The sequence below is a fragment of the Heteronotia binoei genome, chromosome 3 (genome assembly GCF_032191835.1).
Source record: "Heteronotia binoei isolate CCM8104 ecotype False Entrance Well chromosome 3, APGP_CSIRO_Hbin_v1, whole genome shotgun sequence".
In the NCBI taxonomy this organism is placed as follows: domain Eukaryota; kingdom Metazoa; phylum Chordata; class Lepidosauria; order Squamata; family Gekkonidae; genus Heteronotia; species Heteronotia binoei.
In genome coordinates, this window is record NC_083225.1 from 86033319 (window position 1) to 86045137 (window position 11819).

At 41.9% G+C, this 11819-nt stretch overlaps 1 protein-coding gene across 1 annotated transcript in view; it reads left to right on the plus strand.

Moving 5' to 3' along the window:
• TSPAN7 (tetraspanin 7) overlaps positions 1-5864 on the plus strand; it is a 162865-nt gene extending 157001 nt beyond the window's left edge. Inside the window, exons 7-8 of the mRNA XM_060234120.1 lie at positions 2950-3022; positions 4794-5864. Of these exons, the coding sequence (XP_060090103.1) occupies positions 2950-3018 (69 nt within the window). The 3' untranslated portion in view covers positions 3019-3022; positions 4794-5864. The remainder of the gene's footprint in view (positions 1-2949; positions 3023-4793) is intronic.
• The last annotated feature ends 5955 nt before the right edge of the window (positions 5865-11819 follow it).

Consider the following 11819-nt stretch of genomic DNA (forward strand, 5'->3'; position numbering starts at 1 on the left):
AAATTTACAATCAATAAAACAATTCAAGATAAAACATCTTATATCTTACAATTGTGTACAATTGTTATTTCTGTTTCATTATTCCTGTTTGGTCCTTGTATCTTTTAAACATCTTCGTTATGCTGTATTCTAATTTAAAGCTCACCCTCTAGCTTCTGCCTATATGTATGGAGTGGTAATTTCCATTACATTGTATCTGAAGAAGTGTGCGAGCACACAAGAACTTATACCTTGAATAAAATGGTTAGTCTTAAAGGACCTCCTGGATTCAGACTTTGTTCTAAGATTACTCAGTAAGCCTTGTGCCTAACTAGGGCTTCCTGTGTCCAACATAGCCACTCTATGCAGAGTTGCTGAAGTCTAAGCCTGTGGAATTCAGTGAGTTTAGACTGGAGTAAGTCTGCACAGGATTGTGCTGTTAATCGTGCATCAGTTTCTCCTCTGAAGATCAGGGGGGAAAGATCCTGAGCAAAATAAAGTTAGGGGAAGAAAGGACAGGTCAGAGAAGATTGCACAAAGTCATTCATTTATTCTTCTCCACATTTCAAGTTATTGAAGACCAAAGGAATTTACTGTTGGATTTTTCAGAATGTGGGAAGTTATATGGAAAAGCCATTACTGTCCAGTATCCAAGATTGTGCTTTCATCCTATCATGTAAACAAGTGTTTCAGGTTTTTGTGGCATTTAAGAAACATGCAAAACCTGTTTGATCTGGGAGGGGATTACTGCCTGTCAAGACAACAGTGTTCCTGTCATACCATTTCCACCTCTTCTACCAATTTATTGCCTGCCTCTAGTTTAGTGAGATACAGGAAAGACTAGGGAATTTGAGGCAGTGTGTCTTTGAATGGAAACTAACATTCATCCAGAATAGAAGGCAACAGTAAAGAGTGAAGACCCACAGCAAATGTTATTGATATTGCTTTTTCAGACCTTGAATGATAATAAAGGAAGCCCTTCATGAATGTAGCTCAGGAGATACTACACAATCAAGTATAGCTACCTCTTGGGAAATAAGATAATACTAAATATGAAAGTCTTAAAAAAACAGTTAATGCCCTTTTGAGCTGCAGAATATGATGGAAGTCCTCTATGTGATTTAGTAATCTGCTGGATTTCTGTATTCACAATGCAATCCTGAACAGTTACACCATTCTGATTCTGTGGGAAGTCAGCGGATTTAAGAGGGTATCATTCTATTTTTAGATTACTGTCATTCCAAAGGACAAATGACTTACTATGTAAGTCCTCTGATGTAACAGCCAAGTAGCAGAGTTTCACCAGTCTCACTGTCTGTACTAGAAAAAGAGAACAACTGAATGTCAGTAGCTAAATTTAACTAGCTAAGACATCCATGAGAGCTGCATTTGCAAAGTGTGTTTTGTATGAGCTGTATTGGGCAAGTCACATATCCTTAGACTAACCTATCTCACAGAGTTGTAAGGATAAAATGAAGAAGAGGACAACAATGTAAGCTGTTTGGGACTCCCCAACCCCACCCCATAGCAACAGATGCAAAAAATAATATTGTTATAGTGATCACATAAAACAGCCTTGATTATACAAGAATAATTCAGAGCACAGACTGAGCAAATTATGAGAAGGGTGTGTAATGGGAATTTGGAAGAAGGACCACCAGAGGTCAGCAAGTCCACATTTGAAGTGGAGTAAGGAATTGTCATCTTAGAGTTTTTGGATGTGCCCAACTAGAGGAATGCAGCCCACTCTGGGAACTGCAAGAGACACTATGCTTATAGCAGTCAGAAGTCTTTCCAAAACTCCAGTGCCAGATTGGACAGATGGCATGTTAAATGACACACACAATACTAAACTGATTAGGAAGATTAATCTAATTGTCAACTTAGATGTGCAGGGCAGAGTTTAGTACAGATTTGCAAAGGATTTGTTGGTAGCGTTTTTGGTCTACTTGAACACGTTTTCATTCTGCTAAACACAAGTTTTCAAGGTGTACAGCAATGTAAGTTTTACAGTGCCACAATACAAAATTCCCCAAGGGTCAAGCAGATGAAATGAAATGGGATCAGACAACTCTGTGAGCAGTTTCAGATGCTTAAAACAAATACTGCCATTCTCTTCCACAGTAAACTGGTGTCGCTTGTAAAATCTGACAAAGGATGTTGCATAAGAAAGTTGTGCTGGCTGTACTCACACCTGCAGCCCATGCAGCTTCCCTACACAAGATCCTTCTTTAACTTTACAGGCAAATGCTGCCAACTGAATATAGAAGTGTTTGTGCAGGTAGCTGTGGCACCTGTTTGTAACATCTGAAGCTCTCCTCTCTCTGATCCTTTGCTGTTGCTGCTTCGACATGGCAATAAGTGGGAGGTACTGTTGTGTTGTAGAGTGAATGTGCAGGTTTCAGCATGGTGATCGTTCCAGTGATCACAATGGTCCATGGAATGTGGCTTGGTTATACACTGCTGTGCTGCAGGAATTTAGTGACCTGTAACGGTTTTATAGATCAGCTGTGCATTGACTTATAAACAGTAGAAGACCAGCCTAAGATTTGTTCCAATGTGGCATATCCTAAAATGCCTATGAGATATAAACCCAAGGAATAACTGTAGGTTCTGCTGATACAGGCATTTCTTGACCTGTAAATGGTTATGATGAGCCATTTGGACTGAGAGTGCATCTTAGATGATTGGAATAAAATGTATATTTTTAAATGAAGGCTTATCTGCAGGCAAATCTTCCAAAAATTGAGATTCCTTCACTTCACAGTGACTATTAGAGCAGCTGTTCTGCTGTTGCATTAATTCTGTGGTTCTATAATGGCTTTAAGACTGCAGTACATAATATTTGTGTTCTTACACATTCCAGGAGTTTTTCAATAATAAAACCTAAAAAATTTTCTGTGGCATCAGTGAATTGCACAATGGCATTCAAATCTTTGTATGGTATTTTTCTCTCCCTCTCTCCCACAGCTGATTGGAATGCTGCTGGCATGCTGTCTGTCCCGATTTATTACTGCCAATCAGTATGAGATGGTGTAACAAGGTGGGTCTGTATACTGCTGTGTGCAGGAGGTTGTTCTCCCCAAGCTGGCTCTGATGCCTCGCCTCCTTACTTCCAACAGCCATTACAGGCTTAATAGATGTCTGCATGTACTTAGAGGATGGCCTGTGCAGCAGGAATGAAAATGCTTAGTAGAGATTAAAATGCAGAAGTTAGATTGGTCCCTCTGTGAAAAAGATGTGCACTGTTGATTGCCGTTATTGGAACATGTGAATTTATGAATCTGCCTTAATGTAAGCCTCGCCCAGTATAGTATGTCTATCAGCAGCTCTCCTAGATCTCAGACAGAGATATTTTTCAGCCCTGATACTGAGAAAAATTGCAGGAGGGGGGGCACGGGAGGAGGAGCTGAACCTGAAACTGTCTGCAAGCAGAGCATCTGTTCTCCCACTGAGATGGCTCCTATTGGGTTAAAAAGAAAACCTAAGCAAATAAGTATCCTTTTGTACATTCAAACAAGACTAATCTCTTGGGTTTGGCCACCTATCAGGCCTGTAGCTACAGGGTGGGAAAATGCCATCCCCACCTGTGAATTCCTTCATTTTTTTCCTCCCTTAAAGTAAGTCTCAAGCCCAGGAGTCACCAATCTATTCTTTATGGCAGCTATTTCTGAGTAAAAATAATAATTTAAAAAATTCTGATTTGCTCCCTTACCTCTGTTATGTTACCATATTTTCAAGGGTGGACTGAGAGATGAAACCTCTTCCTCGTTCATAGCTCCCTGATGGAGAAAGGAAGAGCTGGCTGGAAGAAAGGAGGCACCTGCAGGCTCCTCACTGGTGTAGTTGGCTGCTGTGCCCTTTGCTGGCCCTAAAGGGTCTAGATTGGCAAGGAGAAGCAGTGCACCCTAGCCTCCCTCAGTGTTCTTCTTACCTGTCTGGCCAGCCCAGCAAGGATACTGTGGACAAACCAGGCACTGAAACCATCCTTTGCCTGGTGGTGGCATTTCAGCTTCCCTTTGTCCAGTGGTGACACATGCTCAGACAGCTGACTTTCTTACCCATGGGTGGGGCTCAGGAGAGGCAGCTGTTGAGGTGAGCAGCCAGCCAGCTCTTTTCCCAGTGGCCACAATGAGCTATCTGTCCTGTAAACAGAACACTGAATTTGAAGAACACCAGAAATTAAGCTGTAACCTAAACAAAACAGAAAAGACCTATAAAGTAAACAAAAACAAACACCACACAAAACATTATAAAACCTAGAGCAGACCTTTTGTGATATTCTCCTTGGTCTTCCAAAAGATGTATGAGTTAGAGTTGTCAGGCCTGGTGTGGCAGCTAGTGGAGAGGGAGGGATCAGCATATCACTTCTAGGAAACCTCTCTAGGGGTGCATCATGTTACACTAAATAATGTATTTTGCAAGTGGATTTTTGCTATTTTTACACACACTAAATGCACCTTCAGTGCATTTTGCAACTAGTAGATTTTACTGTGTAAAATGGCAAAATCCACTTGTAAACATTTGCTGGATTGGAACTGCATTATTTAGCATGTATGAAAGCGTTCTATATATTTTTTATTTTTGCCACAACAGACCAATATGGCGGTCTTTCTGAGATGAATGGAGGAAAGGAGCTCCCACTCTTGAGTCCCACATACCAAAAGCCCAGTGAACTAGATATTGATCTCTTGGTTGTTTCCTTTTTTCAAAAGTAAAGAATCATTAATTGAACGAGTATTCTTCATATTGGTAGTAAACCAAACCAATCAATCCCTCCTTCCTCTTCCTCTGTTTCTGTTTTTTTTCCCCAGGGGGCATGAAATGCAGCATCTGTTTTCAATCAGGAATTGGGATACATAATTCTTGGAAGACTTCTAAAGAATGTTAGAGCACATACACAACTACACACACACACACAATACCACCAATCACCACCTTCTAAACTCTGTACCATGCGTAGTGTACCATTCCGTGAAGTACTGTTGTGCCCAGAAGTAGCCTGAACCATTCAGCATCCAGTACTGTACACTCCACTTTGAAGGCTCTTGCATATGATGGCACTATGTGTATGTTCTTGGTCAGATTGTAGTTGCATTGTTAAAGTTAACAGAGGTTATTCATTAACAACGATGATTGGACTGTGCATGTAGTGACTGGAGGGCATAATTAGCCTTTCACCATGGTTAATAAATGTCGCACACATCCATATTAAAACCTGTATACAAATATATATAGATATATATATAATTTTGGTTATCAGACTTTTAATTTGGTTTTTTTTTTGTTTTATTGCTTTACCAAGTTTTTTCCAATCTTATCCAGCTTCCCCATCCCCAAACCTCTATTCTCATACAAGAAGAAATGTAACATAATGTGAAGATACTTGAAAACAAAAAATTAATGTCAAAAATATGTTAGGGGAAAATTTGTTCTTTTGATGTTCTGCTGCATCTTTGATTCTTAATGTTGTATGCCTTGTCCGTTTTCCAGTAGGCCTTTGTTTAGTGCATATTGCCTCTGAATCAGAACCTGTGTCATAGTGTTACTATGCTGTGATGTTTGCTTACTGTGAAGACAGTAATTTTGCTTCTCTTTTATTAGATAATTATGGACTAATTAACTTAAGCTGTAATGCCATCTTCTTCCTTTTTTTCTTTCATTCTCCTTTTGCATTGAAGTTGCCACCAAAGTACATTGTCCGATCACTCAAAAATTCAAAAAAGGACATATGGAATATTTTTGGGGGTGGGGAACAACAGTTTAGGACCTTTTTTAAAATAATAGGAGTTTTTAAATCAGGCCTCTGTCTAGCATGCCAACAAGAATGCATTGATATTGTGAGTATTTGTGATATACATATTAATAAATGGAACCATTACGGATTTTTACTGGCTTCTGCTTTATTTCTCAGCACTAACACAGACTTCTGTTTTTTTGAGCGGCAACTTATAAAAGCCCGCATTAAGGATTCCCCCCCCCTCCCCTTCTGAGCTCAATAGAGCATAATCTAAATGGGTTTATATCAAGGCCTGGAGGTGTTCCATGTTATGCACCTATCTCTGCAAATCAAAAACGTAAAGCAGCCTGGGCTAATACCTCAAGGTTCCTCATCATCCTGCTCCTGTGCTGCTTCCATATGGGAAAGCAGAAACACATTCCCACTGCTGCAGCAGTAGTGAGCAGTGTGAACATAGGCATGGAGGGTGTCTATAGACCTATTCCCACTGTGCTACTTACTGCTGATGCAGTGACAATAGTTCTACTCCCCACCAGCAGCCCCTTCCTAACTGAGCCATGGTACAAAACTGTATTGCAAACTCAGCTGTGAAACCTATTAAAAGATTGGGTAGGGGGAGGAACTGCAGAACTTAGCTCCATCCGCTCCCTAGATGAGCTGTGGGCAGACCATCCACTTGAAGTCTCTGTCCACAGGTGTCCATGATGAGCTGGGTTTACGGAGATTTTTCTTTAATCCAGCTCCCTGGGGAAATAACAACAACAACATATTTATGTTGCCTTCCACCCGTTGGAGTCTATATAGCATCTACACTGAAGCATTTAAACAAAGCTAGAGTTAAAATTATAATATTCAGTAAAAAACACATAAACAATGAACACTTGAAGGAGGCCCAATAACTGTTATTGAGGGTATGCCAAACAAAATGAAAAAGTCTTCACCTGCTGTCTAAATACATTGATGGAGGGAGACAGACATCTCCCTGGGAAGGGAGTTCCAAAGTTTTGGTGCCATGATGGAGAAGACCATTTATCATATTGTCAATTACCTAGTCTCACATGATGGGGGCAACTGAAGCAGGGCGTCTGAGGATGACAGGAATGGTCAGGGAGTTTTGTAGGGGGAAACAGGCCTGTAGCCACAGCAGCGGGGGGCATGGCCCCCCTTCCAACCCCCCTCGGACCTTCATGGCCCCTTTTTTCCCTGGCCCCCCACTCTCACTGCCAAGCCAACACGTTTCTCCCCGTGGAGATTGGCTATCTTCCTCTGCCCACCCGGCCGGGCTTGCCTCCTCTGCCTGCCTGGTCTCTTCCTCCTCCTCCAATCGCTAGGCCTAGCACAGCTCTGCGGGTGGCGTTTAGCCACCCAGCCCAGCCACGACAAATGGCTGCCATGGCCGAGGCTCCAGCCTTGTTCGCAGGGGCTGCGCACAGCCACACACCCCGCGCGCGCTCCCACTCGCCAGCCAGCCAGTAGCAGCAGCCACCCCTCCAGCAACACCGTGCAGCCGCCCCTCCAGCAGCCGCCCCTCCAGCAACACCGTGCATGCCCCACCTCTCCACCCGCGGCCCTCCCCAGCTCATTTCCTTTGCAGATCGGGGATTCTGAATTTAGACATCCCAGATTGTAGGCTGGTACCACTATAAATTATTGTCTCTGTATTCTTGTACATACAACTCATAGGAGTTGTACTTATTTCTTTGAGGAAGACTATATTTTTGTAGACAAACACATAGTCCTCAGTATGCGTCATGGTGCCTTCACATGTTCTTGATCAGCACATGAAGCAACTTATGTACAAAATCTCACAATGTCCATCTATTTCATGTTTTCCTCTGAGACTTAGGCTCAAAGTATTGACCATGAGATTTCTGTAATGAATGTCAATCAAAAGTAGGTTTGCAACTTACAGATACACACCTGAACAGCATACTCAAGTTGCTTGTCTCCAGATTTTGATGCAGTAATTCAAAGCAAGAGGTGTCAGTTATCAGAGATGTTAAATTAAAAAAAATGGCAAGAGTGCTAATCTTTAAAGCATATTTTATTTTAAGTTTTAAAAAAAACCCTTTCACTGTCTTTGTCTGTGTCTTTTATAAAGTTTATATTTCTGCTTCCTGGCATTACATTTTATGACACACGTGGCCCAGCCTGACAAAGTCTCATTTATGGCAAATCCGGTCCTTATAACAAATGAGTTTGATATCTCTGCCTTAAGCATTTTGATTGCCCTCCTTTGTGCTTTATCCATTATGGTTTTTGAGATATGGCAACCAGAACTACACAAAGTATTCCAAATGATACAATAACATAGCTTTATACAAAGGCATTACAATATGAGCTGTTTTATTTTTAATCCCTTTCCTAATAATTCCTAGCATGGAGTTTGTCTTTTTCTGCACTGCCTCATACCAACATTTTCATCAGGCTTTTAACTACAATCCCAAGATCATCTCCAATTTCAGTCTCAAGCCAGTTCAGGCCCTATCAGCATTTATTTAAAATTCAGACTTTTTGTTCCAAAACGCATCACCTTACACTTACCCATGCAGAACTTCACTTGCAATGTTGTTGCCCACTTACCCAATGTAGAGTGATCCTCTAAGTAAAAAGGTAAAGGTAGTCCTCTGTGCAAGCACCAGTCACTTTCGACTCTGGGGTGATGTTGCTTTCACAGCATTTTCATGGCAGACTTGCCTTCCTCAGTCATCTACACTCCCCCACCCCCCGCAAGCTGGGTACTCATTTTACCGACCTTGGAAGGATGCAAGGCTGAGTCAACCTGGAGCCAGCTACGTGAACCAGCTTCTGCTGGGATTGAACTCAGGTGAGCAGAGGGCTCTGACTGCAGTACTGCAGCTTTACCACTCTGTGCCATGGGGCTCTGCACCTCTAGAAGCTCTTCATGATTAGCCCTGGTTTTCACCATTCTTGAATAAGTTGCTATCTGCAAACTTGGCTACTACACTGTTTACCCACAATTCCAAATCATATATGAAGAAATTAAATAGCCCTGGTCCCAATATCAATACCTGGGAGATTCCAATCCTCATTTCTGTCCTTTGAGAGAACTATTTATTTCTACTCTCTGCATCATAACATCTTACCAATGTTTAATCCATAAGAAGATCCTCTCATCTCATGTTTGATAAGTTTATTCAGGAGTCTTGGGTGGGGTACCTTGCCAAAAGCAATTGGAAGTCCAAATATATGATGCCTAATGGATCACCTCTGTCCACACACTTGTTAATTGCTCAGAAAACTTCCAAAGATCATTGAGGCAGCTGGACTCCCCTGTGCTGATTTTCTCTTAGCAGTGTATTTAATACTTCTGTCTTTAATAACAGTTTCTACTAATTTACCTGGAAGAGATATTAAGTAGGTTGTAATTCCTTGTATACTCTCCGGACCCCTTATTAAAACCCAGGGCAACTTTTGTTACTTTTCAGTCATCTGGCACAGGGTCCAATTTTAGCGACAAGTTATATACTCTTGTTAGTAGACAGCTTCACATTTGAGTTTTTTTAACAGGCCTTGGGTGTATGGCATCTGGACCAGTGGATTTCATATCTTGTTACCACAATTTAACTCAGTTGTTCAGACACCCTATTCCAAAACAGCAGCTCTAAAAGTTGGTATGTGCCCCTCATTTTCCACAGTGAAAGCATTTGCAAAGAATCCACTTAGTTTCTCTACCATCTCCTTAAGCAATACTTTTATTTCTTTGTCATTCGGAGGCCCAACTACCTGTTCCTGATATATTTGAAGAAATGTTTTTTGTTTGTCTTAAAGTTAATCATTTGCACCTCCAATTGCCTTTGGCTTACCTTATTGTCAACTTTCATTTATTTTGCCAGAAACTGTGCTCTTTTCTGTCCACATCAAACAGGGAAATATTTTACACCTAGGAAGAAGTGCATTTGCCTTTTATGGCTTCCTTGATGAGTTGTTAACCATGCAGCCATCCTTTCAGGCTTGGTGATATCTCTCCTGATTTAAGGTGTGCAATTTATTGGCCTCAATTAGTGTAGTTCTAAATAGTTTCCAGGCATCCTGGAGGTATTTGACTCTTTTAATTAAGAACATAAGAGAAGCCATGTTGGATCAGGCCAATGGCCCATCCAGTCCAACACTCCGTGTCACACAGTGGCCAAAAAAAAATTATACACACACACACATATATATATACACACACTGTGGCTAATAGCCGCTGATGGACCTCTGCTCCATATTTTTATCTAATCCCCTCTTGAAGCTGTCTCCCTTTTAACTTCATTCTGACTAGCCCCCTCATTTTATCCAAGTTTCATCTTTTGAAGTAAAAAGTGATTGTTTCTGACTTTGTGGGCAACTTTCCATTGATATGAATGCTGAATATCTATATCTATACTGTTCCCAGCGTATGTAACAATAGCAGAGGTTCTGTGGCTAGGCGGATCAGAGCTGGAACTTAGATTATCAACCCTTGACAGGGCACCCTTTACACTGGCGCAATCCATGAAGTCTGGGAGTGATATTGGATACCTCCCTCTCTATGGATGCCCAGGTCACACATATTGCCAAAGTGGTATTTTACCAACTCCGCCAAGCCCGGCGATTGGCTCACCTCCTGTCTCGCTCAGACCTCCCACAGTAATCCACGCAATGGTTGCTTTCAGGCTAGACTACTGTAACTCGCTTTATGCTGGCCTCCCCCTGAGTGACCCAGAAGCTCCATTGGGTCCAGAATGTGGCGGCGCAAGTCCTGATGGGAACACCATGGACAGCACACATTCAACCCATGTTGCACCAGCTTCACTGGCGTCTGGTGAGTACCAAGTCAAATTCAAGATTTTGGTTATGACCTTTAAGGCCTTGAATGGTCTGGGACCAGCGTATCTGCAGGACTGCATCCTCCACTATGTCCCTGGAAGAGCATTACATTCTACTGGTAACAACTTGTTGGTGATCCCCTGCCCTAAAGAGGTCTGGGCCAGTGCTATTTTGGTCCTGACCCCAATCTGGTGGAACTTTCTGCCATCTGACACCAGGGCCCTACAGAATCTTCTGCAATTCTGCAGGGCCAATAAAGCAGAGATGTTCCACCAGGCTTTTGCGTAAGGACATTGATGGTTGCCAAGCTGGCACCTCACTCTTCTGCCCCTCTGGGCTACCCACTCCCCACTGTGATGGAACAGAAGAAACTGATAAGACACCATCAGGAATTCATAAGATAGAATGTATTTTATCTGGAATATTTTATTGTTTTGAACCTATGTTTCTTGTTATTACTGTTGTACATCACCCAGAGCCCAGCCTTGGCTGGGATGGGGCAATCAATCAAATCTAATAAATAAAATAAAATAAATCTATGTCTTGCACCAAGCCTTAAGCTGCTTTCAGAAACAAGTCCAGAGTTTATACATCTCTGATTGGCTCTCTGACACGCTGCTTCAATGCAGTTATTGAGGACGTCCAGACAACTTGTTTCTATGGCACAACTTCAGCATACACTGTGTTGGTCCCTTCTTTCCTGTCTATAACACTGTCCCACTGATTTTCTGCGTTCCACCAGGTCTCTGAAATGCCCACTACAGCTACATAGTCATATAGCACCAAGCACTCCAACTCCCCAGTCTTGGCTTTGAGACTTCTAGGATTCTTGTTTCTCCCCTTCTGCTGCAGCCTACTGTGCCCCTGGAGGACAGTGGACCACAAGAAAGAATACAGATGGGAAGAGAGGGGTCTGCAATAGGACAAATCTTTGAAAATTTCCTTCAGACACACCCTCTGTAAGTGTAAAATCACCAGTAATGATCAGGCAGATGTTTTTAACCTCCATTTCAGGTGCTGTGAGACAAAAAGTTTCACAACAGCTGAATAACTATCCTCTAGTTTTCATTTCACCCCCCCCTCCAAAGCAAACCCGTGATGCTCCAGAACATAGAAAATGTCTCCCCTTTACATTTCTCCTGTTGGTCACTACAGTATTTTGGGAACTGACAGAGAGCTGTTCATCTACCACAGAGGTGAAGCCTGTACTTTGAACTTTCACTTGAGGTTCTATTTTTAAGTTTTTTAAAAGGGAGTATACAAACCAATTCTTTTTGAAAAGCAACTC